We start from the raw sequence: 26577 nt of genomic DNA, 5'->3' as shown, positions 1-26577 counted from the left end.
ATATACCATTCCAGTGTTTAATTGCCATATTGTAATTACTTCGCCACCACGGCCTATTTATTGCCTTAACTCCCTTATTTGACCTAATTTGCACTAACTGTATATGGACTTTTTTTCTACTGTATTATTGACTGTATGTTTTGTTCATTCCATGTATAACTCTGTGTTGTTGTATGTGTCGAACTGCTATGCTTTATCTTGGCCAGGTCGCAGTTGCAAATGAGAACTTGTTCTCAACTAGCTTATCTGGTTAAATAAAGGTTAAATACATTTTTTTTTTAAATGGTAGTAATCGTGGGGCTATAGCAGCGGGACAGTGCATCCGGCTTGACACTCTTAGATCCCGGCTGGTATGAGAGGGAGAAGTTGAACCGTTTGAACAGCAGGGCACATTTGGCTTGCCTGGAGTTGAGGCGCTTGGCGGTGGGGAGATACTCCAGGTACTTGTGGTCAGTCCACACGATGAACTGATGTTCTGCCCCCTCCAGCCAGTGCCTCCATTCCTCCAACACCATCTTCACCGCCAGAAGCTCACGATTCCCCCACGTCGTAGTTCCTTTCCGTGGCATTGAGGCGATGGGAGAAGAAGGCGCAGGGATCTAGCTTGAGGTCAAGGGCAGAACGCTGGGGCAGGACAGCTCCCACTCCGACATCTGAAGCATCGGCCTCCACCAGGAACTGACAAGATGGGTCAAGATGAATCAGGATGGGAGCTGTGGAGAAGCGATGTTTGAGGTCCCGGGTCAGCAGCTGGAGACCACGTGAACGGAACATTGGGCGAGTTGTGTCCTGACAGTGAAGGGTTTTGAATTAATCGTCACCTTCAAAGCACTGTCCATTTGCTTGTGTTTGGCTTTGAAACAACATCCAGAACGATCATGTTTTCCACTCAGTTTCAACCCTTCTTCAATTGATCTATTACAGTGAGGTGAGATTGAACGTCTTGAGACTGTTTTGATGATAAATGTTTGTTGTGATTTTAGATTGCATTTGCATTGATGTCAGTGTGGTTAGAGGGACAGTAGAGCCCTGAGTAGCAGGCCTTGAGCAACCTGATGATCATTAGCGAGTTGGATACTGCCAACGCATGTCCAGAGTGCATAAGAGGAGATAACCGTGACTCAACAGTCACGTTTAATTTAACTGCGGTCATGACTACTGGTGTGGCAGTAATACGGTCACCGACTCAGCCCTACCTCCAACCCCACATCTGCCCTCAAAAGGACCTTATTTGCTCTGGTAATGACTGGTTGTTCAATACGGACCGGAGTGATCTGTCAAGACGACGTGCTAAAAGACAGTATTTATGGGAACTCACATATTTATGAGAACATGGAAGATGAGCAAAATGAGATTCCACTCTGCATTGCCATAGGTAAACTCAGACTCTGTTATAAACTTTGTCCAACACATGTATGTCACAATTTTGAACTGGGCCTGGCACAATTTTCCCATCAACTATTTTGCAGCATCTTTTAGTCAATCTATAACGCTAGATGATTCTACCTGACATGATGCCTATGACCTCAGGGGCATCTCAAGGATTGTAAACTGCTGTTATCTTTGGTTGTTGTTTAAACAGGAATGTTGTTTTCCCTCAAGAAATGTAATCTATCAACTGTCTACCAGAAGAAAGTCAGACGCATGTGCACGTGCCCTGCAAGACAGATGGTTCATCAGGGTCATAGTCTTCTTAATTTTATTATATATGTGGTTGGTGCAATTTAAATATGCATTGGAATAACTATTGAAATTACACTTGAATGTTAGACCAGCTATAAGCGGTGAGTCCGATGTCATAAAGTTCACCAAGGTCAGCCCTGCTGCCTCTGCTGACAAAACGTCACAGATCGATAAATTAACACGGCCTTCTCACTGCACCTGTTGCTGAGGCAGCGAGCAGTTCAATAAAATAAGTGCTTTACCTTGCCAACATTCCTCTACACTCACACACACACACACACACACACCTTGAGGATCAGAGAGAGAGAGATTTAGCGATCTGTCATCACACCCACCGGATCCTTCTGACTGCTACAGGGAGGGCCAGCTCCTTTAAACGTGACCACAGACACAAACCATCTATTACTCCGCATTAGGAAGGTGTCATTAGACCTATGAGCCCTACTTGTTCGTCAAAGAAGTAGCCTGTGTGAAATGGCTAGCTAGTTAGCGGTGTGCGCTAGTAGCGTTTCAATCGGTGATATCACTTGCTCTAAGACCTTGAAGTAGTTGTTTCCCTTGCGCTACAATGGCTGCGGCTTTTGTGGAGCGATAGGTAACGATGCTTTGAGGGTGTCGATGTGTTCAGAGAGTCCCTGGTTCAAGCTCAGGTTGGGGTGAGGAGAGGGACAGAAAGCAACACTAACACAGACATGATATATAGGAAATACATTTACATGGAAGAAATATCAGGATCAAGTTCACATCCATCAATATTATATTTTTATTTTTTCTTCAAAGTTCAGAAGGACAAGGTGAAGGAGGGAGGAATAGGAAGACAAAATAGAAAGGTTGATAGAGTTGGCTGGTAAGCCGGTAATTGCTCTACAGAAAGGAAAAGGAATAGAGTGGCATTGACAGACTGTGGTAAAGTAATAATAACGATAATTTTTTCCATGCGCTTTATTTACAGTACTTGTCTATTCTCTTTGCTAATCAGGGCAGAGGGAAAGGGTCACACACAGTGCAGTCTGACACATACACCATGTACGTTAATCCTTTCACAACAGACAAGCAGAACATGTCACGGCTGTTTTTGTATTTGTTTAAGATGGGAACCATGGTTCTCTGGCAGATGAAGCATGTCTAGAGAGTCAGATCCAGGTCACGTTGGATTAATGATCAGTTATTAATGCTGAATGTAGAGGAATGAGGTCATGAATCAGATAGACTACCTCATTGAGTTGTATTGATATGAACGGGCCATCAATGTTTTTTGTGCTTGATTTGTACTCTATCAATGAGATGGCAGAGAGGAGTACCTCAGTTCCCTTTGACCTCTTAGCTTCTCTGTTTTCTCATCTGGACTGGTAAGCTGTTATGGTTCATTATGGACATCCTAATTGGCCACCACATTTGCTTGTCGACCATTTCATTTGTCACATTAGCTCCAACCTGAGAACATTTTCCTCAATTGACAATTATAGTACTCTACTCTATAATTAGAGGAAAGTACAGGAACATGTGTACAGGAACATGGGTACAGGAACATGGTACAGGAACATGTGTAGAGGAACATGTGTATAGGAACATGTGTACAGGAACATGGTACCGGAACATGTGTATAGGAACATGTGTAGAGGAACATGTGTACAGGAACATGTGTAGAGGAACATGGGTACAGGAACATGTGTACAGGAACATGTGTACAGGAACATGTGTACAGGAACATGTGTACAGGAACATGGTACAGGAACATGTGTACAGGAACATGTGTAGAGGAACATGTGTACAGGAACATGGTACAGGAACATGTGTACAGGAACATGTGTACAGGAACATGTGTAGAGGAACATGTGTATAGGAACATGTGTAGAGGAACATGTGTATAGGAACATGTGTAGAGGAACATGTGTACAGGAACATGTGTAGAGGAACATGGGTACAGGAACATGTGTACAGGAACATGTGTAGAGGAACATGTGTAGAGGAACATGTGTACAGGAACATGTGTACAGGAACATGGTACAGGAACATGTGTACAGGAACATGTGTACAGGAACATGGTACAGGAACATGGTACAGGAACATGTGTACAGGAACATTTTTTAAAATGTATTTTATGTGTACAGGAACATGGTACAGGAACATGGTACAGGAACATGTGTACAGGAACATGTGTACAGGAACATGGTACAGGAACATGTGTACAGGAACATGGTACAGGAACATGTGTACAGGAACATGGTACAGGAACATGGTACAGGAACATGTGTACAGGAACATGGTACAGGAACATGGTACAGGAACATGTGTACAGGAACATGTGTACAGGAACATGGTACAGGAACATGGTACAGGAACATGTGTACAGGAACATGGTACAGGAACATGTGTACAGGAACATGGTACAGGAACATGTGTACAGGAACATGTGTACAGGAACATGTGTACAGGAACATGTGTACAGGAACATGTGTACAGGAACATGGTACAGGAACATGGTACAGGAACATGTGTACAGGAACATGGTACAGGAACATGTGTACAGGAACATGGTACAGGAACATGTGTACAGGAACATGTGTACAGGAACATGTGTACAGGAACATGTGTACAGGAACATGGTACAGGAACATGGTACAGGAACATGTGTACAGGAACATGGTACAGGAACATGGTACAGGAACATGTGTACAGGAACATGGTACAGGAACATGGTACAGGAACATGTGTACAGGAACATGTGTACAGGAACATGGTACAGGAACATGGTACAGGAACATGTGTACAGGAACATGGTACAGGAACATGTGTACAGGAACATGGTACAGGAACATGGTACAGGAACATGTGCTCCTGTCAGCTCTACAGATTCTGATCAAGTCATGCCAGATTGTTCCTGGCCCACCAGTCTGGTTGCAATCAGAGAGATTTTGTTATGCTTGAGAGAGTTTTACCTGGCGAGCCACAGTAGCCTTAGGCCTGTTCCATTTGGATTGGCTCAATGATAAATGGGTATAAAAAGCACTACAGGAGGAGTCAAGTGGAATTGTTCAATTGAATAGACAGTCAAATCGATTCTCATGTCTGTTGCTCTCATGACCTGGCCTCTAAAAGCCTTCAAGAGCCCATGGCCCCATCGACCTCCACTGGTATAATATTCCTATCTGAGGGTGTGTGTGTGTCTGTACATGTCTGCCTGATTCTATAGTTTCACAAGCACCACAGAGAGATCTGTTGTAACCTAAACTCGTCCATGGTACAAATGGTACATTCTAGGCTTGGGTGGTGTACCGTATATACCGCATACAGGGGTACTTTGAAATACCCACACTATGATTTTCAATACCATCCCCCAAAAAAACGTAACAATACTGTTTTGATCTCTATTGTATGCTCCAACGTTTTGGGGAAATTGTTATTTTATATTAATACAATTGCTCAGATAAATAGATTTTGTTGCACAAGTCATATTTTTTTCTCAAAAAGATGGGGGTCAAAATGATTGGCATCCCTGTTTTCAACACCTTTCAATAGCTCGCCTTGCGAGGATAATGGCACTGAGCCTTTTTCTAAAATGTTTTCTGAGATTGGAGAACAAGGGATCTTAGACCATTCATCCATACAGAATTTTTCCAGTTACTTGATAACCGTCGTCTGCACTTATGGACTGCCCTCATCAATTCAAACCACAGGTTTTCAATTGGAGTTCAAGTCCGGAGACTGAGATGGCCTTGCAAAATGTTGATTTTATGGTCAATGAACCTTGTTTGTGGATTTTGATGTGTGCTTGGGGTTATTTTCTTGCTGGAGGATCAACTTGTTACTGCCAAGTTTCAGCCTCCTGGCAGAGGCAAACTAGGTTTTTGGCTAAAATGTCCTGGTACTGGCTAAAATTCATGATGCCGTTGACCTTAACAAGGGCCCCAGGACCGGTGGAAGCAAAATAGCCCCATAACATCATGTCTAATGACATGAAAATAGAGCTCTTTTGCTGCGCACTCCAGTGGTGGGTTTTGGTTCGAAAGGAAGATGCATATTGGTCTTTCTATAAACTAGGGTACCAGTGAGGATTTCCTACGCTGGACAACTTGTTACAGCTGTTGATAATAATCTGCCATTTAAAATATATATATTATTACGTTACGATAACATAGTTATTCAATAAAATTCACAAATTTATTTTAAATCTATGTTTAAACCCTCATGGTTGGTATCTTGATAGATTTGTCCAAAATCGTGTGACATAAAATATTACTTTTCTGTCCCTGCATTTCTGTCAGTGTAAGTTTTCTTTATATGATATATTAAGCATTAATCAGTTAAATTAGACATTTAACTTGAACACTGTAAGAGTCCTGGATCTAGCTGTCGGACAGTTTTCTGTATAAAGATCTCAGAAATGCAGTGTAACGTAACATTTCGTGTCTCCCTTATGTTACGGGGTGAAAACAGTTTTCATGCGCACACAAATCCCCCGAAATGTATGTGATTGAAAAATGTAATGCTTCTTAAAACCTCTTGATTCTAGCCATCCCGGATCCGGGATCGTTAATACAGCCTCAAGCTCATTCACATAACGCAACGTTAACTATTCATGAAAATCGCAAATGAAATCAAATAAATATGCTAGCTCTCAAGCTTAGCCTTTTGTTAACAACACTGTCATCTCAGAATGTCAAAATGTGCTTTTCAACCATAGCAAAACAAGCATTTGTGTAACAGTATTGATAGCTAGCGTAGCATTTAGCGTTAGCATTCAGCGGGCAACATTTTCACAAAAACAAGAAAAGCATTCAAATAAAATAATTTACCTTTGAAGAACTTCGGATGTTTTCAATGAGGAGACTCAGTTAGATAGCAAATATTCCGTTTTTCCTGAAAGATTCTTTGTGTAGGAGAAATCGCTCCATTTTGTTCCTCACGTTTGGCTACCAAAAAAAAAACGAAAATGATTTTTTCCAAATTAACTCCATAATATCGACTGAAACATGGTAAACGTTGTTTAGAATCAACCCTCAAGGTGTTTTTCACATATCTCTTCGATGATATATCGTTCGTGGAAGTCTCCTCTCTCCTCTGAATCACATGGATGAATGCTTACAGCTGTAGATTGCGCACCAATTTCGACAAAGGACACCGGGCGGACACCTGGTAAATGTAGTCTCTTATGGCCAATCTTCCAATGATATGCCTACAAACACTTCACAATGCTGCAGACACCTTGGGGAAACGGCAGAACGTGTAGGCTCGTTCAGGGCACATTCACAGCCATATAAGGAGAAAATGGAAAACAGCGCCTCAAATTTTGCTCATTTCCTGTTTGAAGTTTCATCTTGGTTTCGCCTGTAGCATCAGTTCTGTGGCACTCATGTTCGCTAATTATGAGGGTGACAACATCATCTAATTCTGGCTTCAACATGGCTTTCCATACAAATCCTTCCATCACAAAATGAAATGTTTTTGGTTGCTTTTTCATGATAATAACAGCGATGGTGGGCTTCAAATGGTGAGATTAATTCTACCACTATTCATGGTTTTATTATGTGTGCCTGCATTGGCCACATAGACTACAGAAAAATCGCCATGCATCCATTTTTATTTAGTCAGGCAAGTCCACATTATAATCACATTGTAGAATGTAATAATTTGTATATCAATGCATTGGAAAGGCTTTAGAATATATATATATTTATAACCGTGAACCAATCAAATCAAATGTATTTGTCACATACACATGGTTAGCAGATGTTAATGTGAGTGTAGCGAAATGCTTGTGCTTCTAGTTCCGACAATGCAGTGATAACCAACAAGTAATCTAGCTAACAATACCAAAACTACTACCTTATAGACACAAGTGTAAGGGGATAAAGAATATGTACATAAAAATATATGAATGAGTGATGGTACAGAGTGGCATAGGCAAGATACAGTAGATGGTATTGAGTACAGTATATACATATGAGATGAGTATGTAAACAAAGTGGCATAGTTAAAGTGGCTAGTGATACATGTATTACATAAGGATGCAGTAGATGATATAGAGTACAGTATATACGTATACATATGCGATGAATAATGTAGGGTATGTAACATTATATTAGGTAGCATTGTTTAAAGTGGCTAGTGATATATTTGACATCATTTCCCATCAATTCCCATTATTAAAGTGGCTGGAGTTGAGTCAGTGTAGAAGTATGGAGACTTGATTACACACAGGTGGATTGTATTTATCATCATTAGTCATTTAGGTCAACATTGGATCATTCAGAGATCCTCACTGAACTTCTGGAGAGAGTTTGCTGCACTGAAAGTAAAGGGGCTGAATAATTTTGCACGCCCAATTTTTCAGGTTTTGATTTGTTAAAAAAGTTTGAAATATCCAATAAATGTCGTTCCACTTCATGATTGTGTCCCACTTGTTGTTGATTCTTCATAAAAAAATACAGTTTTATATCTTTATGTTTGAAGCCTGAAATGTGGCAAAAGGTCGCAAAGTTCAAGGGGGCCGAATACTTTCGCACGGCACTATATCATCATATCACCAGAATAAGACTATTTACTTATTGAAAGGAGCATCAAACTCATCTCCTGGCACTTTTACCACCCTATGCAGTTCATCGTCATTCATTTAATCTGTAGCCTAATTAACAGTTGCAGTGGGAGGACCACACAACATATTATCACATAACTCCAAGTTTACTTCGATATGATGGTTATTATATTAATATTTGTGCATAAAAGCATTTCCACCACATTTTTCACACCATTTATTTTATACAGAAAAAGATCCCACCTTGTCCAGCGTATTTTGATTTGTCGACATTTGGAAAGTTTAGCGACAAATTTTGCTATTTCCATTAGGCTTGTCGTGACATTTTTTATCAAACATACTTTACCCCCATAAAAAGGTTGGATGGAACTCGGTTAATGTCATGCCATTTTGAGGATACTGGAATTATATCTTGAATGAATGTGCGCATGCCTACAGGAGACTTGAAGTAGCCTAATCAGATTACAACATTGTGACTGGTTGTGTTTATGACACATTATAAAGTTTCATTATTAATATTTAGGCTATATTAAAGCGTTAGTTTCTATGTGCACTGGGATAGTCACGGCACCATTCTGTATACCTCTGGCCCTTCTTTGGACACTGTGTTAACAAACCTCCAAACGAGCTTCAATGCCATACAATACTCAATGCCATACAATACTTCAGTGGCCTCCAACTGCTCTTAAACGCTAGTAAAACTAAATGCATGCTCTTAAACCGATCGCTGCCCATACCTGCCTGCCCGACTAGCATCACTACTCTGGACGGTTCTGACTTAGAATATGTGGACAACTAATACCTAGGTGTCTGGCTAGACTGTAAACTCTCCTTCTAGACTCAAATTAAGCATCTCCAATCCCAAATTAAATCTAGAATTGGCTTCCTATTTCGCAAACAAGGCCTCCTTTACTCATGCTGCCAAACATACCCTCGTAAAACTGACTCTCCTACCGATCATTGACTTCGGCGATGTCATTTACAAAATAGCCTCCAACATACTACTCAGCAAATGGGATGCAGTCTATCATAGTTATCACTTTGTCACCAAAGCCCCATATACTATCCACCATTGCGACCTGGTCCTCGCTACATATTCATAGCCAATCCCACTGGCTCCAGGTCATCTACAAGTCTTTGCTAGATAAAGCTCCACCTTATCTCAGCTCACTGGTCACCATAGCAACACCCACCCGTAGCACGTGCTCCAGCAGGTATATTTCACTGGTCATCCCCAAAGCCAACACCTCCTTTGGTTGCCTTTCCTTCCAGTTCTCTGCTGCCAATGACTGGAACGAATTGCAAAAATCACTGAAGTTGGAGACTCATATCTCCCTCACTAACTTCAAGCATTGGCTGTCAGAGCAGCTTACCGATCGCTGCACCTGTACACAACCCATCTGTAAATAGCCCATCCACCCAATTACCTACCTCATCCCCATATTTGTTTTTAGTTTTTTTTCTGCTCTTTTGCACAACGGTATTTCTACTTGCACATCCTCATCTGCACATCTATCACTCCAGTGTTAATTGCTAAATTGTAATTACTTCACCACTATGGCTTATTTATTGCCTTACCTCCTTACTTCATTTGCACACACTGTATACATATTTTCTATTGTGTTGTTGACTGTACGATTGTTTATCCCATGTGCAACTCTGTGTTGTTGTTAAGCTTTCCTAAATAACTGGCCTGCCTGGAGCATGTGGCCACATTATTATAGGACGATTTGGTAGAATGAAAATATGCAACAGGCATCTCACTATCAGAAGTGAGAATACAGCCACAATTGATCCAAATGGAAGGAAACATTTTTGTGCCGTTATTCAAATGACATTTTCACTGCAGCCTAGAGGAGAATTGTGTACTCACTTGAAAACAATAATTAAATTATTCATTGCATTGTGGTGTTTGTTATAGACGAGTCTAGGAAGGATAATTGTATTGTCCCTTAACAAGATCAATAGAGGAGCTTTTTGAGTTCTTTCATGCGCAATGATACACCTGGCCTCACCACTGCCTGTCAGCTATTTCTATTTGTTCGTTTTGATATTATATTGAACTTTTATGCAGCTTTGAATGCTTTTATGTGTGGTGTGATTGGTAGTTAGCCTATTGCAGATCTTGACATCCACCTACCAATATTGTCACTGTGAATGGTGGATAGAGGGCAGGATAGACAGTTAGATTGGTAGACTATATTGACCTGTGGTATAGTCAAAGTTAGCATGTGGAAAAGCATAGTGCATAAGGGAATTTCCAAAGCATCTTAATATAGAAGAGGCCATGCAAACAGGTAAGAACATTTGGCTACTATGGCAGAAATGATATAGTAAAACCTACAAAAGAGCGAGTGCAAACCAGTGGGGGGGACTCTACCCTCCCCTATGCAACAAAACAAAGTTAGACAACCCTCCCCTGTTTTGGGCCACCCCCTAACCCCCTTACAGTAAATGTCTTACTGTCCCTAACTTGCTAGCTAAGTTGCTAGCTTGCATGATCAAGCTTCTTGGTTACAGCAGAGACAATCAATCCACTCCTGATTTCAGGATCCCTGCTGCCTAAATTAGTTTTGTGTGTGCAGCACAACTGTGAGTAGCCTTTTAAGATAGGAGCTGGGTTGTCTGTCCTTGCAATTAGTTTGTTTGATTGCACTTGTTAGCTAGCATCCACTATGGGAATTAACTAGTAATTTGTTAGCCTTTGTAAACATTTTTTAAATATCGCCAACAACAAAAAACATTGGAAATAAATAGAGCCCTTGTGTGCACTGCCAGTAATATGTATAACCCATTAAAGAACAGGAACGCTATGAACATCTGGATACCGCCCAACCCCTGAATACATTCACACTGAAAACTGTTTTGAGGGTTTGCCTTCATTAGTTGAAGGTAATTAGCACAGTTCTATGCCTTGTTATTTTTTCTTTCTTCCTCAGGTTAAATGAGAATAGACTGCAGGCCAAAATGTAAGTTTTCTTTTGTTGTGCTGAGCCAACAGTGTGTTGTTATTGTCAATATATGACATAATCATATCATAAATTGTCTGTTATTCTTGTCCTGAGGGTAGTTGTGTGCTGAGAAGAATGTGCTTCTTCTCTACGTCCCTGGCCCTGTATCCTTCATGCTGTTAAATTGTACTGAAAGTGCAAGATTGGGTTTTCAATTAGTTTAATTTATATTGATTTATTCATAGATAGTTGCCTTATTGTGTTGTGTGATACCACCCTTCTGCCCCTCAGTTGTTGGAGTACATGGGTAAAGGGAAAAGCATCGTGGATGTGGGTTTGGCCCAGGCCCGTCTACCCCTCAACACACGCTGCCACTACTATGAGCTGGAGATCACTGATGCAGGAGAGAAGTGCTCCATCGCCCTGGGACTGGCACGCAGGGTACGTGTCCTTATCATATAGGAAAGTAAGCAGCAGAAATGCTGTGCTAGCAGGGCATGCAGGGGCCAGATTGGAGCCAACTCTAGCACTGACATCAAATTTTATTAGTCACATGCGCCAAATACATCAGGTTTAGACCTTGCAGTGAAATGCTTAATTACTAACCAACAATGCAGTTTTAAAAAATACGGTTAAGAATTAAAGTAACAAGTAATTAAAGAGCTGCAGTTAAATAACAATAGCGAGAGTATATACGGGGGAGTCCATGGGCGGGGGCACCGGTTAGTTGAGGTCATATGTAGAGGTAGAGTTATTAAATATGTAGGTAGAGTTATTAAAGTGACTATGCATAGATGATAACAGAGAGTAGCAGCAGTGTAAAAGTGTGTGTGTGTGGGGGGGCAATGAAAATAGTCTGGGTAGCCATTTGATTAGATGTTCAGGAGTCTTATGGCTTGGGGGTAGAAGCTGTTTTGAGGCCTCTTGGACCTAGACTTGGCGCTCCGGTACCGCTTGCTGTGCGGTAGCAGAGAGAATAGTCTATGACTAGGGTGTCTGGAGTCTTTGACAATTTTTACTGCCATCCTCTGAAACCCCTTGGTATAGAGGTCCTGATTGGCAGGAAGCTTGGCCCCAGTGATGTACTGGGCCATTCGCACTACCCTCTGTAGTGCCTTACGGTCGGAGGCTGAGCAGTTTCCATACCAGGCAGTGATGCAACCAGGGGGAATAGGTTTTGTCGTGCCCTCTTCATGACTGTCTTGGTGTGCTTGGACGATGTTAGTTTGTTGATGATGTGGACACCAAGGAACTTGAAGCTCTCAACCTGCTCCACTGCAGCCCCGTCGATGAGAATGGGGGCGTGCTCGGTCCTCTTTTTCCTGTAGTCCTCAATCATCTCCTTTGTCTTGATCACGTTGAGGGAGAGGTTGTTGTCCTGGCACCACACGGCCAGGTCTCTGACCTCCTCCCTATAGGCTGTCTTGTCATTGTCGATGATCAGGCCTACAGGGGCACCTCAGGGGTGCGTGCTCAAGTCACCTCGTGTACTCCCTGTTCACTCATGACTGCACGGCTAGGCACGACTCCAACACCATCATTAAGTTTGCCGATGACACAACAGTGTTCGGCAAACTTAATGATGGTGTTGGAGTCGTGCCTGGCCGTGCAGTCATGATTGAACAGGGAGTACAGGAGGTGACTGAGCACCTACCCCTGAGGTACTCCTGTGTTGAGGATCAGCGTGGCGGATGTGTTGTTACCTACCCTTACCACCTGGGTTCGGCCTGTCAGGAAGTCCAGGATCCAGTTGCAGAGGGAGGGATTTAGTCCCAGGCTGTGATCACACAGTTGTCCGGAACAGCTGGTGCTCTCATGCATCTTTCAGTGTTATTTGCTTCGAATCGAGCATAGAAGTAGTTTAGCTCGTATGGTATGCTCGTGTTACTGGACAGCTCTCGGCTATGCTTCACTTTGTAGTCTGCAATGGTTTTCAGGCCCTGCCAAATCCAATGAGCGTCTGAGCTGGTGTAGTATGATTCGATCTTAGTCCTGTATTGACGCTTTGCCTGTTTAATGGATCATCGGAGGGCATAGCGGCATTTCTTATATCCTTCCGGGTTCGAGTCCTGCTCCTTGAAAGCGGTAGCTCTAGACTTTAGCTCAGTGCGGATGTTGCCTGTAATCCATGGCTTCTGGTTGGGGTATGTACTAGAGGTCGACTGATTATGATTTTTCAACACCGATAACAATTTTTGGAGGACCAAAAAAGCAAATACCGATTAATGGGACGATTTTTAATGGCAATTACAAAAATACTGAATTAACACTTTTTTATTTTAACTTAATACGTAGGTTTTATTTATTTAGTCTCAAATAAGTAATGAAACGTGTCCAATTTGGATTAAATAATACAAAACAGTGTTGGAGAAGAAAGTAAATGTGCAATATGTGCCAAGTAAAAAAACAAATTTTTAAGTTCCTTGCTCAGAACATGAAAACATATGAAAGCTGGTGTTTCCTTTTAACATGAGTCTTCAATATTCCCAGGTAAGAAGTGCTAGGTTGTAGTTATTATAGGAATTTATAGGGCTGTTTCTCTCTTTACCATTTGTATTTCATATACATTTCACTATTGGATGTTCTTATAGGCACTATAGGATTGAAGTCATAAACTACGCTGTGCTTCAAGCATTGCAAAGTCCTGCTGACAAACGTGGGAAAGTGCTGTTTGAATGAATGCTTACGAGCCTGCTGCTTCCTACCACCGCTCAAGTCAGACTGCTCTATCAAATATCAAATCATAGACTTAATTATAATATAATAAACACACAGAAATACGCGCCTTAGATCATTAATATGGTCAAATCCAGAAACTATCATTTCGAAAACAAAACGTTTATTTTTTCAGTGAAATACGGAACCATCCCGTATTTTATCAAACGGGTGGCAATCCTAAGTCTAAATATGGCTGTTACATTGCGCAACCTTCAATGTTATGTCATCATCTTGTAAAATTCTGGCAAATTAATTACGGTCCTTGTTAGGAAGTAATGGTCTTCACACAGTTCGCAACGAGCCAGGCGGCTCAAACTGCTGCATATACCCTGACTCTGCTTACACTGAGCGCAAGAGAAGTGACACAATTTCCCAAGTTAATATTGCCTGCTAAAATTAATTTCTTTTAACTAAATATGCAGGTTTAAAAAAATGTTGATTTGAATATTGATTTTAAGAAAGGCATTGATGTTTATGGTTAGGTACATTGGTGCTACGATTGTGCTTTTTTTCACGAATGCGCTTTTGTTAAATCAGCACCTGTTTGGCGAAGTAGGCTGTGATTCGATGATAAATTAACAGAAACCGCATTGATTATATGCAACGCAGGACAAGCTAGTTAAACTAGTAATATCATCAACCATGTGTAGTTAACTAGTGATTATGTTAAGATTGATAAGATAAGTTTTAAGATAAGATAGGATATGGAGGGCAAGGGAGAGCTTTGTATGCGTCTCTGTGTGTGAGTAATGGTGGTCCAGAGTTTCCCCCTCTGGTTGCACATTTTAACATGCTGATAGAAATTTGGTTAAACAGATTTAAGTTTCCCTGCATTAAAGTCCCCGGCTACTAAGAGCGCCTCCTCTGGTTGATCAGAATACAGCTCATTCAATGCTGTCTTAGTGCCAGCCTCTGACTGTGGTGGTATGTAAAACAGCTACGAAAAGTACAGATAACTCTCTAGGTAGATAATGTGGTCTACAGCTTATCATGAGACTTCCTTGGATATTGTGCACCAGCTGTTATTTGCAAAAGTACATAGTCCGCCGCCCCTTGTCTTACCAGATGCTGCTGTTCTATCCTGCCAGTACAGTGTATATAACCAGCCAGCTGTATGTTGATAGTGTCGTCGTTCAGCCACGACTCCGTGAAGCATAAAATATTACAGTTTTGAATGTCCCATTGGTAGTTTAATCTTCCGCGTAGGTCATCAATTTTTTTTCTCCAAAGATCGCACGTTTGCGAGCAGAATGGAAGGAAGTGGAGGTTTATTCGATTGCCTACGAATTCTCAGAAGGCAAACCGCCCTCTGGCCCCTTTTTCTCCGCCTCCTCTTCACACAAATCCCGGGGATCTGGGCCTGTTCCCGAGAAAGCAGTATATCATCCGCATGGGGCTCGTAAGACTTGTTAAAAGGGGAAAAACGATTCTGCCAAACCGTGGTGAGTAATTGCAGTCCTGATGTCCAGAAGTTATTTTCGGTCATAAGAGACGGTAGCTGCAACATTATGTACAAAATAAGTAAAAAAACAAGTTACAAACAACGCAAATATACAAACAAAAAACACAATCGGTTGGGGACACGTAAAACGTCAGCCACCGTCTCCGACCCCATAAAGTAAATGTGTGCTCCAAAGACAGCGGCCACTCCTTCGTTGCCCGGGCGGTGTGTTTGGGATCATTGTCATGCTGAAAGACCCAGCCACGTTTCATCTTCAATGCCCTTGCTGATGGAAGGAGGTTTTCACTCAAAATCTCACGATACATGGCCCCATTCATTCTTTCCTTTACACGGATCAGTCTCCTGGTCCCTTTGCAGAAAAACAGCCCCAAAGCATGATGCTTCCACCGCCATGCTTCTCAGTCGTTATGGTGTTCTTTGGATGCACCTCAGCATTCTTTGTCCTCCAAACACGACGAGTTGAGTTTTTACCAAAAAGTTATATTTTGGTTTCATCTGACCATATATCATTCTCCCAATCTTCTTCTGGATCATCCAAATGCTCTCTAGCAAACTTCAGATGGGCCTGGACATGTACTGGCTTAAGCACGGGGACACGTCTGGCACTGCAGGATTTGAGTCCCTGGCGGTGTAGTGTATTACTAATGGTAGGCTTTGTTACTTTGGTCCCAGCTCTCTGCAGGTCATTCACTAGGTCCCCCCGTGTGGTTCTGGGATTTTTGCTCACCGTTCTTGTGATCATTTTGACCCCACAGGGTGAGATCTTGCGTGTAGCCCCAGATCAAGGGAGATTATCAGTGGTCTTGTATGTCTTCCATTTCCTAATAATTGCTCCCACAGTTGATTTCTTCAAACCAAGCTGCTTACCTATTGCAGATTCAGTCTTCCCAGCCTGGTGCAGGTCTACAATTTTGTTTCTGGTGTCCTTTGCCAGCTCTTTGGTCTTGGCCATAGTGGAGTTTGGAGTGTGACTGTTTGAGGTTGTGGACAGGTATCTTTTATACTGATAACAAGTTCAAACAGGTGCCATTAATATAGGTAACGAGTTTAAGAGGCAGAGGAGCCTCTTAAAGAAGTTACAGGTCTGTGAGAGCCAGAAATCTTGCTTGTTTGTAGGTGACCAAATACTTATTTTCCACCATAATTTGCAAATAAATTCATTAAAAATCCTACAATGTGATTTTCTGGAATTTTTTTCCCTCATTTTGTCTGTCATAGTTGAAGTGTACCTATGATGAAAATTACAGGCCTCTCTCATCTTTTTAAGTGGGAGAACTTGCACAATTGGTGGCTGACTAAATAATTTTTTGCCCCACTGTATAACACCGACACACCATCTGTTGTACAAATTCTAAATGTGCATTCAATATACAGTTGAGGTCTGAAGTTTACATATACTTAGGTTGGAGTCATTAAAACTCGTTTTTCAACCACTCCACAAATTTCTTGTGAACTAACTATAGTTTTGGCAAGTCGGTTAGGACATATACTTTGCATGACACAAGTAATTTCTCCAACAATTGCTTACAGACAGATTATTTCACTTATAATTCACTGTATCAGAATTCCTGTGGGTCAGAAGTTTACATACACTAAGTTGACTGTGCCTTTGAACAACTTGGAAAATTCCACAAAATGATGTCATGGCTTTAGAAGCTTCTGATGGGCTAATTGACATAATTTGAGTCAATTGGAGGTGTACCTGTGGATGTATTTCAAGGCCTACCTTCAAACTCAGTGCCTCTTTGCTTGACATCATGGGAAAATCAATAGAAATCAGCCAAGACTTCAGAAAATAAATGGGAGCAATCTCCAAACGCCTGAAGGTATCACGTTCATCTGTACAAACAATAGTACACAAGTATAAACACCATGGGACCACGCAGCCGTCATTCCGCTCAGGAAGGAGACGCATTCTGTCTCCTAGAGAGAACAACAGCAAAGGACCTTGTGACGATGTTGAAGGAAACAGGTACAAAGTATCTATAACCATAGATAGTAAAATAAGTCCTATACTAACATAACCTGAAAGGCCGCTCAGCAAGGAAGAAGCCACTGCTCCAAAACCGCCATAAAAAAGCCAGACTACAGTTTGCAACTGCACATGGGGACAAAGATCGTACTTTTTGGAGAAATGTCCTCTGATCTGATGAAACAAAACTAGAACTGTTTGGCCGTAATGACCATGTTTATGTTTGGAGGAAAAAGGGGGATGCTTTTAAGCCAGAGAACACCATCCCAACCGTGAAGAACAGGGCTGACAACATCATGCTTTGAGGGTGCTTTGCTGCAGGAGGGACTGGTGCACTTCACAAAATAGATGGCTTCATGAGGAAGGAAAGTTTTGTGGCTATATTGAAGCAACATCTCAAGACATCAGTCAGGAAGTTAAAGCTTGATCATTAATGGGTCTTCCAAATGGACAATGACCCCAAGCATACTTCCAAAGTTGTGGCAAAATGGCTTAAGGACAACAAAGTCAAGGTATTGGAGTGGCCATCACAAAGCCCTGACCTCAATCCAATAAAAAATGTGTGGGTAAAACTGAAAAGGCGTGTGCAAGCAAGGAGGTCTACAAACCTGACTCAGTTACACCAGCTCTCCCAACTTATTGTGGGAAGCTTGTGGAAGGCTACCCGAAACATTTGACCCAAGTTAAACAATTTAAAGGCAATGCTACCAAATACTAATTGAGTATGTAAACTTCTGACCCTCTGGGAATGTGATGAAAGTAATAAAAGCTTAAATAAATAATTCTCCGTACTATTATTCTGACATTTCACATTCTTCAAATAAAGTGGTGATCCTAACTGACCTAAGACAGGGAATTGTTACTAGGATTAAATGTCAGGAATTGTGAAAAGCTGACTTTAAATGTATTTGGCTGAGGTGTATGTAAACTTCCAACTTCAACTGTATATGCAGGCCTCAATTCCAAATGATTGGGAAAGATCAGCACCATCTAAAAAGGTGGAATTAGTCTAGATGCCAATCAAACCTTAATTTTGGGGTGCAAAGGAGGTCAAATGAAAAAGAAACTGAGGCAGTTGTTTAACCAGTCAGTGTCTTTGGTCAAATGTTGCTGTCACTTATCTCGCTAGCTCAGCCATGACTATCCTATGCTCATTCAACTCCTTCTCCTCCACTTCTCTCACTATTTCCACCCCATTCAGAGTGATGAATGACAGAGAGGGGAAAAGCGAACCCCTCATTTGGTTTTCCGTAGAAAACACAGGCTGTTCCATTTACATGCTAGCCAATCGTGCTAACATGATAGCAACTCTGACTGAAGTGGAGTGTGGAAAATGTGCTGTATCGAACCCGGTCTCCACCTCACAAGATTACAGCCACTTCCCTCTCTCTCTATCTATCTATATCTCAAATTATCCACCTATCACTGCTATTTTTCTTCTGTTATTCATGGCAAGCATGGTTTATTTCACTATTTCCAAGTGAATGACAACTTTCAGTGTGGCAGTTTTCCAAGCATGGCTATTTAGCAGCTAGGTAGCTGGGCATTTTTGTCTGATGAGTTGCTTACCACTGAGTAGCACCATACACAGAAATAAACTACATAAAAAAGAAAAGTATGCAGCAAGTGCTTGTATTCTCTGGGTTAGAAAGATCAAGTTGATATCCTAAAGTAATTCATTTGGACCCCTTCCAACGGTGTCTCTCTCTGTATAATTCATGATGGTGATTATCTCCATATTGTGGGAGGGCTTGTCTAATGACTGTTTTCTCAATACAGAGACACCTGAACTCATTATGACAGCAGAGATGTAATCGACATGGAATCTACACATCCTGTTTAATATAAATCAAAGAGCTGCTCCTTCAGATATGTCAGTTATTTGATCAGATAAGAGAACCTGGAAATAAGAGCCCCTCGATACTGCTGGATCCTTCTTGATCTTTTTGACTGCATCTGGAGCTCCCACTCTTGTGACATCATGGAGAGTTTCAAGTAAGTCACAGTTCAGGTAGGCCTCCCGGTTTCAGCAAACAAAGGGGAGTAGGTTTGCTCAACAACAAATGGCAGGAAAAAACTCTCCAAAATGACGTATTCAGAGGAGAAACGTCAGGATACCTGTGCTTCATCAGAGTATAGAGCAAAGCCTGAGTGTAAGAAGTAGATCTCTGCCTGTTTTTTTTAGTGCTCCACCTCCTGTTTACCATGAATTGTGCTTTTGGAAGTTTTTCCTGGGTAAAGCCCTATTATTGAGGTTTTAATAGGTGTTGGTGTCTTCTATCTTTGGCCTGTACCTCCTGATAGCTAACCACTGTGGTCCCATGGCTGTTGTATGGATGTGTTGTACCCAGACAATGAATGAAAGTCCTCCATTGGGCGTTGAAGCGAAACCATCCTGATGTCAGTTAGTTACGTTTGCCCAATTCATCTACCTTTGATCAAGTCCACACCCTTGTTAATCTCTGGGGTTTGCCTAATGTCATATCACACACAGTCACTCTCCCTACCTCCTAAACCTTTGCACTCTTGTCTGTGTTTGTTGCTTGGCACTAAAGGCTGGATGAGGGCGAGAGAATAGAGCTCTGTGATTTCACTGATTTGTTTTCCGGGAATTGTTTTCTGAAGCAGTCGGCGGTTCTGGTGGGGCATCATAAATCCAGCAGTCTGCCATTCCTGAGGTTTCAGACTTCCACTGCTCCCCTTCACCTCCTAGCAGGCCCAATGAGCCATCCTGTCATTAAGGGGCGGCAGCGTAGCAGTCAGTATCTGGTATGGCCACCAGCTGCATTAAGTACTGCAGTGCATCTCCTCCTCATGGACTGCACCAGATTTGCCAGTTCTTGCTGTGAGATGTTACCCCACTCTTCCACCAAGGCACCTGCAAGTTCCCGGACATTTCTGGCCCAAGCCCTCACCCTCCGATCCAACAGGTCCCAGATGTGCTCAATGGGATTAAGATCCGGGCTCTTCGCTGGACATGGCAGAACACTGACATTCCTGACTTGCAGGAAATCACACACAGAACGAGCCGTATGGCTGGTGGCATTGTCATGCTGGAGGGTCATGTCTGCAGGAAGGGTACCACATGAGGGAGGAGGATGTCTTCCCTGTAACACACAGCGTTGAGATTGCCTGCAATGACAACTAGCTCAGTCCGATGATGCTGTGACACACCGCCCCAGACCATGACGGACCCTCCACCTCCAAATCGATCCTGAGTACCGGCCTTGATGTAACGCTTATTCCTTTGGCGATAAACACGAATCCGACCATCACCCCTGGTGAGACAAAAGCGCAACTCGTCAGTGAAGAGCACTTTTTGCCAGTCCTGTCTGGTCCAGCGATGGTGGGTTTGTGCCCGTAGGTGACGTTGTTGCCGGTGATGTCTGGTAAGGACCTGCCTTACAACAGGCCTACAAGCCTTCAATCCAGCTTCTCTCAGCTTATTGCGGTCTGAGCACTGATGGAGGGATTGTGCATTCCTGGTGTAACTCGGGCAGTTGTTGTTTCCATCCTGTACCTGTCCTGCAGGTGTGATGTTCGGATGTTCGGATCCTGTGTAGGTGTTGTTACATGTGGTCTGATACTGCGAGGACAATCAGCTGTCCGTCCTGTCTCCCTGTAGCGCAGTCTTAGGCGTCTCACAGTACGGACATTGCAATTTATTGCCCTGTTCACATCTGCAGTCCTCATGCCTCCTTGCAGCATGCCTAAGGCCTGTTCACGCAGATGAGCAGGGACCCTGGGCATATTTCTTTTGGTGTGTTTCAAAGTCAGTAGAAAGGCCTCTTTTGTGTACTAAGTTTTCATAACTGCGACCTTAATTGCCTACCGTTTGTAAGCTGTTAGTGTCTTAATGACCGTTCCACAGGTGCATGTTCATTAATTGTTTATGGTTCATTGAACAAGCATGGGAAACAGTGTTTAAACCCTTTACAATGAAGATCTGGGAAGTTATTTGGATTTTTACGAATTATCTTTGAAAGACAGAGTCCCAAAAAGGGGACTTTTCTTTTTTTGCTGAGTTTATACAGTGGGGAGAACAAGTATTTGATACACTGCTGATTTTTCAGGTTTTCATACTTAAAGCATGTAGAGGTCTGTCATTTTTTATCATAGGTACACATCAACTGTGAGAGACAGGATCTAAAACAAAAATCCAGAAAATCACATTGTATGATTTTTAAGTAATTCATTTGTATTTTATTGCATGACATAAGTATTTGATACATCAGAAAAGCAGCATTTTGGTATTTGGTACAGAAACCTTTGTTTGCAATTACAGAGATCATACGTTTCCTGTAGCTCTTGACCAGGATTGCACACACTGCAGCAGGGATTTTGGCCCACTCCTCCATACAGACCTTCTCCAGATCCTTCAGGGTTCGGGGCTATCGCTTGGCAATACAGACTTTCAGCTCTCTCCAAAGATTTTCTGTTGGGTTCAGGTCTGGAGACTGGCTAGGCCACTCCAGGACCTTGAGATGCTTCTTACGGAGCCACTCCTTAGTTGCCCTGGATGTGTGTTTTGGGTCGTTGTCATGCTGGAAGACCCAGCCACGACCCATCTTCAATGCTCTTACTGAGGGAAGGAGGTTGTTGGCCAAGATTTCGCGATACATGGCCCCATCCATCCTCCCCTCAATATGGTGCAGTCGTCCTGTCCCCTTTGCAGAAAACCATCCCCAAAGAATGATGTTTCCACCTCCATGCTTCACGGTTGGGATGGTGTTCTTGGGGTTGTACTCATCCTTCTTCTTCCTCCAAACACAGCGAGTGGAGTTTAGACCAAAACCTCTATTTTAGTCTCATCAGACCACATGACCTTCTCCCATTCCACCTCTGGATTATCCAGATGGTCATTGGCAAACTTCAGACGGGCCTGGACATGGGCTGGCTTGAGCAGGGGGACCTAGCGTGAGCTGCAGGATTTAAATCCATGACGGCGTAGTGTGTTACTAATGATTTTCTTTGAGACTGTGGTCCCAGCTCTCTTCAGGTCATTGACCAGGTCCTGCCATGTAGTTCTGGGCTGATCCCTCACCTTCCTCATGTTCATTGATGCCCCATGAGGTGAGATCTTGCATGGAGCCCCAGACCGAGGATGATTGACAGTCATCTTGAACTTCTTCCATTTTCTAATAATTGCGCCAACAGTTGTTGCCTTCTCACCAAGCTGCTTGCCTATTGTCCTGTAGCCCATCCCAGCCTTGTGCAGGTCTACAATTTAACCCTGATGTCCTTACACAGCTCTCTGGTCTTGGCCATTGTGGAGAGGTTGGAGTCTGTTTGATTGAGTATGTGGACAGGTTTCTTTTATACAGGTAACGAGTTCAAACAGGTGCAGTTAATACAGGTAATGAGTGGAGAACAGGAGGGCTTCTTAAAGAAAAACGAACAGTCTGTGAGAGCCGGAATTCTTACTGGTTGGGAGGTGATCAAATACTTATGTCATGCAATAAAATGCAAATTAATTACTTAAAAATCATACAATGTGATTTTCTGGATTTTTGTTTTAGATTCCGTCTCTCACAGTTTAAGTGTACCTATGATATAAATGACAGACCTCTACATGCTTTGTAAGTAGGAAAACCTGCAAAATCGGCAGTGTATCAAATACTTGTTCTCCCCACTGTATGTGCGCACACACACTATTAATCAGTATCAGGAAGGTGTCATTAGATACACACACACACCTCGTATGAGTTAAGTGAGACCTCATTGACATATTATCACTTAATTTCACAGGATTACCCCAAAAACAGACACCCTGGCTGGAGCAGGGGCTCCATAGCCTGTCATGCAGGTGAGTGTCCTGAGTCATGTAACGTCTGTCCGTCTGCAAGTGTTTCTGTAAGATGGTTTGTTTTGTTGCTTGAATGTTTCTATCTCTGTACCTGCTTGCCATGCATGATTCTAATTATTGGTCAGACTGACTCCTGTGGCACCCTTCCTGCCCATAGGGCTCTAGTCAAAAGTAGTGCACTATGTAGGGAATAGGGTGCCATGTAGGGCTCAGCAAGAGATTGCGAGATAAGTAGAGAGTTGTCCAAGTCCCCATGAATGGTGGGACACCATTATCAGTGTGTTACTGTTATCATAAGCCTGTGTGTTTATCGCTGCTTATCTGCCAAAGTGGTGATTAGGTGAAGCCCCACCTAGTGATCTCTTCATGTTTCATCTGTTCCATGTCATTGTTTCTTTCTTCCTAAAATCCACCCTAAAGATGAGAAAGTAGCTCTTTCCTCTCGCATTCCCCCTGACCTCTAGTTGACTATTCCACTGCCGAGGGAGGTTGAGATGAGGACAAATGGATTTTTAAGTCAATGTTCTAGCTCGGGAACACAGCAGTCATCTCACTCATTTGGAAGTTCTGGGTTGGGCTCATTTTCAATTCAGTTAATTTAGGAGATTCATTGAAATATGAATTTTCTGTTTACCTTGAACTGATTGAATTTGCATGGATTTGAAATACAGAATGATTCAAACTTGCATACATACATGCTCTCATATACACACACGCACTCTCTTTTCTCCTTCCCTCTCTCTCAGATGATGGGAAGCTCTTCCAGGGTAGTGGGGTGGGGGACGCCTTTGGCCCTCGCTGTTTTGAGGGGGACGTCATGGGCTGTGGCATCATGTTCCCACGGGACTACATCCTGGACAGTGGAGGTGAGTGCACCATTAGGCTGCTGCCATCTGAGACAGACAACCATGAAACAAACAATGTCATTAGATTATTTAAAAAAATGTAATAAAGCAGCAAATGTGAGGAGGTATTTTGACTGGGAAACTTAGTTAACTGTATCCTCGTCCTCCCTGTCTATCAATCTGTCTGTCTCGCCATGTTTCTGTCTTTCTGAGCATTACGGTGTGGCTCCCTCAGATGAACGTGACGATGGGGACTCAGAGTTGCGGCCTCAGCAGCAGCGTGTCCAGAATGACCTCTATATGAACGATGAAGAATAGGAGGAGGATGGGGAGGAACTGGAGGGGAGGAAGATCGTGGTGAGAGACTTTTGTCTACATCAGCAAACCTTCAAACAGGGCCAGAGCGTCAGCTCTGTGAGAGGCAGGAGAGGGGTTATGTTAAATTATTCTTAAAATTCAGTGCCTACTGTTTTACCACTCCTATATCCAATCTGAACACATCACATATAAAACCCTAACTAATTTCTCACTTTTGTTCATATCCTAAATTCATTTAAAAGGAATCAACCCCAAACCTAGTGTGAATAGTAGCTCACTGTCACCCCCTTGTGTTGTGCTAGGTGTTCTTCACACGGAATGGGAAGGTGGTGGGCCGCAAGGAGGTGGCAGTGCCAGCAGGGGGGTTCTATCCTACCATCGGCATGATGAGCACCGGGGAAAAGGTCAGGGTGGACCTGCACCCTCTAAGCGGGTGAGAGGAGAGGGGGAGGATGGAGGAGAGGAGGGTGGAGTGAAGAGAGTAGGGACATGACCAGAGAGAAGTGGCTCCAACACAGACAGACACACACACCAGAAACTTGGAGGACAGGGCCAGCTGCATAAGCGGTCACTTATGGCTCCAAGCCACTAGCCCCCCCCCCAAAAAAAAATATATATATGTGGTTGTGCATTAGCAATTTTTCTCTTGGTATGTCAGTCACTTACAGTCACTCAATTAACCATGTCAGCTAACTATTTAGATTGGTAAATTATTCTTGCCAGCTATCTAAACTAGTAATCATGGTAAAATACTGACAGGTCACACAGGATGCATGCCCAGGGGCCCATTGCTTTTGTTCGTCACTTTCACTCAGATATCATTAACATGGAAAAATGTGAAGAATTACAGGAAATTTGCATTAAACTGCAAAAAAAATAATCTGCCCCATGGCACAATGGGCAGAATTGGCCAACAAAATCTCGCTTAGGGCCCCGAAAAGGGAGGATGACGATATGATGCTAGACCAATATGGGAATTTGTTGTCGTCACAGTGTAGTATCTCTTTTCTTCACATCACTCCTGGATCCAGCATGTCGTCTGGGAAGCCCCACCTCAGTTTAGTTTACTCTGGGTTGACTCCTATCAGTAGAGGAAACTCATGCTACTAGATAGTATGAAGATTAATATTATTCAAAGCTGATATGTCAAGACTATACTGTATGGGTGCCTCAAAGTGCTTACTTTTATCATGTCAATAGAAAATGCTAGAACCAGTTTAAAGAGATGCTAGACCAATTCCAGTCTTTAGCAACAATCATTCAAGTCTTATTAGTTCAACTATATTTTGAGATTATGAAAGGAATGCATTCAAAATGCTGAAGAAAATGTAACCCACAGACAAGAGATACAACTCTCAGGTATGCCAAAATCCAAATAACTTTAACTAGGATGTTGTGTTATGTCATTTTTTTCTAAGACTATGATAATAGCATATCATTTTATCACAAGCACTTTATTGTAGATATACTGAATTATGATGCATACTACAGGCATTTGAGAGGCTTTTTGTCTGGGCATGTCTATGTTCCTTATCTTTTGGGTTCATGTATATTGTGGAATGACAGGTTAAATGAAATACTTAATCAAGATCTGCCTTTCTAGACCATTTTCATTTGTTTTGATTCATCTTCTGTAATATCAGAACTGTACTCAAGCAATGTGCTGATTGATTGTATTTTATGATTAAAAAAACTGAAGATCATGCACTAAACTGTTCCTGACAGTCATTTGATTTCATATTAGGTTCATTTAATCATTGATATGAATGTATGTGTCACCTCTAAATTGTGCACTTGTATGCAATGTTTATAAATAAAGATGAGTATCTATTTCTAAAGGATGGCCTGCTTTGTGTTTTTTCTCTCATTTGGATGAGACTTATAGCCAGCAGAGGGAGCTATATTATATTATTTTATTTAACTAGTCAAGTCAGTTAATTAAGAACACATTCTTATTTACAATGACGGCCTACCAAAAGGAAAAAGACCTCCTGCGGGGACGGGGGCTGGGTTTCAAAAAATAAATATCAAAACACACATCATAACATATATAAAGAGAGACCTAAGACAACAGCAAGGCAGCAACACATGACAACAACATTATTGGGCAAGGACAAGAAGGGAGAGACAATAATACATCAGGCAAAGCAGCCACAACTGTCAGTAAGAGTGTCCATGATTGAATCTTTGAATGAAGAGATTGAGATAAAACTGTCCAGTTTGAGTGTTTGTTGCAGCTCGTTCCAGTCGCTAGCTGCAGCGAAATGAAAAGACGAGCGACCCAGGG

At 42.3% G+C, this 26577-nt stretch overlaps 1 protein-coding gene across 1 annotated transcript in view; it reads left to right on the top strand.

The window, feature by feature from the left end:
• Positions 1-26129, top strand: part of LOC118400360 (SPRY domain-containing protein 3-like) — an 82635-nt gene extending 56506 nt beyond the window's left edge. Inside the window, exons 6-10 of the mRNA XM_035797150.2 lie at positions 11461-11610; positions 23070-23127; positions 23874-23993; positions 24208-24329; positions 24593-26129. Of these exons, the coding sequence (XP_035653043.1) occupies positions 11461-11610; positions 23070-23127; positions 23874-23993; positions 24208-24290 (411 nt within the window). The 3' untranslated portion in view covers positions 24291-24329; positions 24593-26129. The remainder of the gene's footprint in view (positions 1-11460; positions 11611-23069; positions 23128-23873; positions 23994-24207; positions 24330-24592) is intronic.
• Positions 26130-26577: the final 448 nt, after the last annotated feature.

The sequence above is a fragment of the Oncorhynchus keta genome, chromosome 21 (genome assembly GCF_023373465.1).
Source record: "Oncorhynchus keta strain PuntledgeMale-10-30-2019 chromosome 21, Oket_V2, whole genome shotgun sequence".
Taxonomy (NCBI): domain Eukaryota; kingdom Metazoa; phylum Chordata; class Actinopteri; order Salmoniformes; family Salmonidae; genus Oncorhynchus; species Oncorhynchus keta.
Note: the sequence above shows the minus strand (reverse complement) of the source record. Positions and strands in the feature narration are given on the sequence as shown.